Source organism: Mizuhopecten yessoensis, unplaced genomic scaffold (genome assembly GCF_002113885.1).
Source record: "Mizuhopecten yessoensis strain PY_sf001 unplaced genomic scaffold, ASM211388v2 scaffold10919, whole genome shotgun sequence".
Taxonomy (NCBI): Eukaryota; Metazoa; Mollusca; class Bivalvia; order Pectinida; family Pectinidae; genus Mizuhopecten; species Mizuhopecten yessoensis.
In genome coordinates, this window is record NW_018408787.1 from 1,017,841 (window position 1) to 1,020,533 (window position 2,693).

The 2,693-nt window shown below is 37.7% G+C and overlaps 1 protein-coding gene across 1 annotated transcript; it reads right to left on the minus strand.

Moving 5' to 3' along the window:
• Positions 1–273: 273 nt before the first annotated feature.
• On the minus strand, positions 274–1,877 carry LOC110463653. The gene is made up of 2 exons (XM_021518448.1): positions 1,579–1,877; positions 274–792 (listed from the first exon to the last, which is right to left on the minus strand). Exons 1-2 carry the CDS (start codon positions 1,804–1,806, stop codon positions 604–606), a joined length of 417 nt encoding a protein of 138 aa, XP_021374123.1. The 5' UTR covers positions 1,807–1,877; the 3' UTR covers positions 274–603.
• Between the last annotated feature and the right edge of the window lie 816 nt (positions 1,878–2,693).

Here is a 2,693-nt window from a genome sequence, read left to right on the forward strand (position 1 = left end):
ATAGCCTCTTTCTCATGCTCACAACCCCATGTTGTTGCTGCAGATTTAAATGATGTCTCTGCTGGGTAGCAAATGGACGTGACTAGGCTCCGAGATGGTGCTGCTGGGTTACTGTGACACACTGAAAACATTTTTGATGCTGTCACTCTACCACTCCTGAATCTATGCCAGAGCTTAGAATTGCATTGTTCTTTTGTGGCACTTTCCACAGTAGCTGCCTCTTGCTCAGAAACCACAATCTGAAGATTTTCACATTTCTTCATGATTTTACTGAAACTAGTTCCTTGTTAAATAATTCAGACAGTATCATGGGAAAATTAGCACTTACAGGAGTTGGAATAAAGTCCTTTTGAAATGGCACTTTTACACTCAGAATGGCTGATCTTGCCGCGGTTGTTCTAAGTCTTTGTAAAAATAATGACAGTTCTTCCTCAGATGGAGGGCTAGCAACTCTAAGCTCTTGCTGTGTACGTGGAGTTACTGGTGTTCCAGCAAGATGACAATCAAGAGCTTTCTTTTTAGTCTTGGCAGATGTAAAGTCAATATCTTTAAGAGTGCTGTAACTTACCCCTTTTACACTTGCTGGAAGCCAGTACGCTTTCTCTAGGTAACTGTCTTTGATTTTCGCACTATGACTGTGGCCTCAATGCTGCAGAGAAGTGCTGCAACATGGGTACATGACTCTCCTAATCCCGCCATGCAGTTACAATGTGCTGCAAGGACCTTTCCATCTGTTTGGATGATAATCCACGGTGTCAGTGGTGTGTCGCTTAATCTTTGAGAATGCATCACCTGTAACACAAAAATAACAGTATTACTTTAAGAAATATCATCACATTTTTAACTTGAATGCTCTAGGTTGTCCAATATTGATGAATTTGTAATACTGCTACATGTATCCATTACATGTGTTGAGTATGTCCTTAATGTTTAATCTGATGATTACAAGTGCTTACAAATCATCAATTATAAGAATAGAAAAATATAGACATACCCTTATTACAATGTATGATGGAGAGTAAAATATGCACAAGATTTCTACTATAGTGTATGCTACTATATAGACATTAAAACTTTGATCTAAAAGTACTTAAAGTACTGATATTGTATATATGTGTACATTTTTAAATGGCTTTATTAATAATTTAATTGTTTAAAACATATACTTATGTCCTTAGAGCGGGTAGACTAATTAGCTTTTATGCCAACAATTTAGTCTGGAGCACAGGGGTTAGTTACAAATGTCTGAAATTTCTGATATGGGTTACAGCACACATAAACTGTATACAGTATAGCATCCGGTATTTCAGACATTTTTAACGAACCACTGTGTCTGGAGTGACAAATGATCAGCCCCTATGTCTAGGGATGCCCTCTAGTACCCCCGCGGAGTTGTATTTATAATTTTATTGTCTTGGGGGATGCTCACAATTTCAAAGTTTACTATAAACACAGTACATGTACATATCGATATACACGTGACTGTGTCTGGTAGATTGCTTACTCTAAAAAAGACAGTACACCCCGAGTCCCTGATATGCTTAAAATGACCCCGGGAACGTGTTTCGGTGTACTTACTCGTGCAGTGTGCAGACAAAGGTCGTTGATTTTATACACAGCTACATCTCGTACCCAGCCGCTGATGACTTGATTGTATGCATCCAATCCTTTGTAGCATTTCAGCTCTTCTACAGTGTAAGCACTCGTGAAGTTCACTAAATACATAAAAATGTCTGCGCACGTCACACCTGCCCAAAGATTAATGTCTTTGCTCCATTTCGTCTTGTCAAGTTGATATGGATTCATTTTGTCAATCAACGCACATTTTTCATCGTATTTCCTTCTGGAAACAACATCCAATGACTGTCTGTAGTCGAACAAACCTTTGCTAGCCATTTCCGCCACATGTAATACGTACACAAGAAGCCGTCGCTGAGAAAAGTTAATAGCTTCGCCGTTGCAGGTTAAATAATCCTTCACTCTAACTGAAGAATCCTTGCCAAAAGTAAAATTAAATTCTTTGTATTCATCCGGAACATCTATGAAAATTCAAGGACATCAAAAAATGATTACCTTTCTTATTATGAACATTTGTTCTTTATAAATACCGAATGTTAAATTACTCCACGTGACATCCTAATTACTAGCGTCGACCTCTAACCTTCGCCTACAGAATTGTGTTTTTCTTGAGTCCTTTGCTGAGGGGACGTCAACGTTGCCCAAAGTAACTTTCTATTCCATGACATCGAAATACGTTCTAGCACAATGCAACACTTTGATAACTTGATTCTTTCTTTTCTCTCTTATATACATGTCTTTCCGACGCCAATTATTGAACCATACGTTATGCAGTTTCATTAGTTTAGCTATAATCAGTCGTATGTCCACTGAAAAGAGGTTGTTTCATGGAACGTCACTTCCTTGGTACAACCGGAGAATTGGCAGTAAACTACAATTACACTGACTGCACTTACATATTCTCTATTTCGTTGTTTTATGAAATTTTATTTAAAATCAAAACAAAATCCGAGATTGTGGCCATTTTCTGAAGATAATATTCTGAAGGTGTCACCAATGGCACATACAGACACTTCTGTTACAACAAACTGACAAATAATTAAGAGATTGCTATCTATATCGTATCAAAATAGAGGATGTCATTAAGTACACTGTGCAAATATTAACAAGTCTGT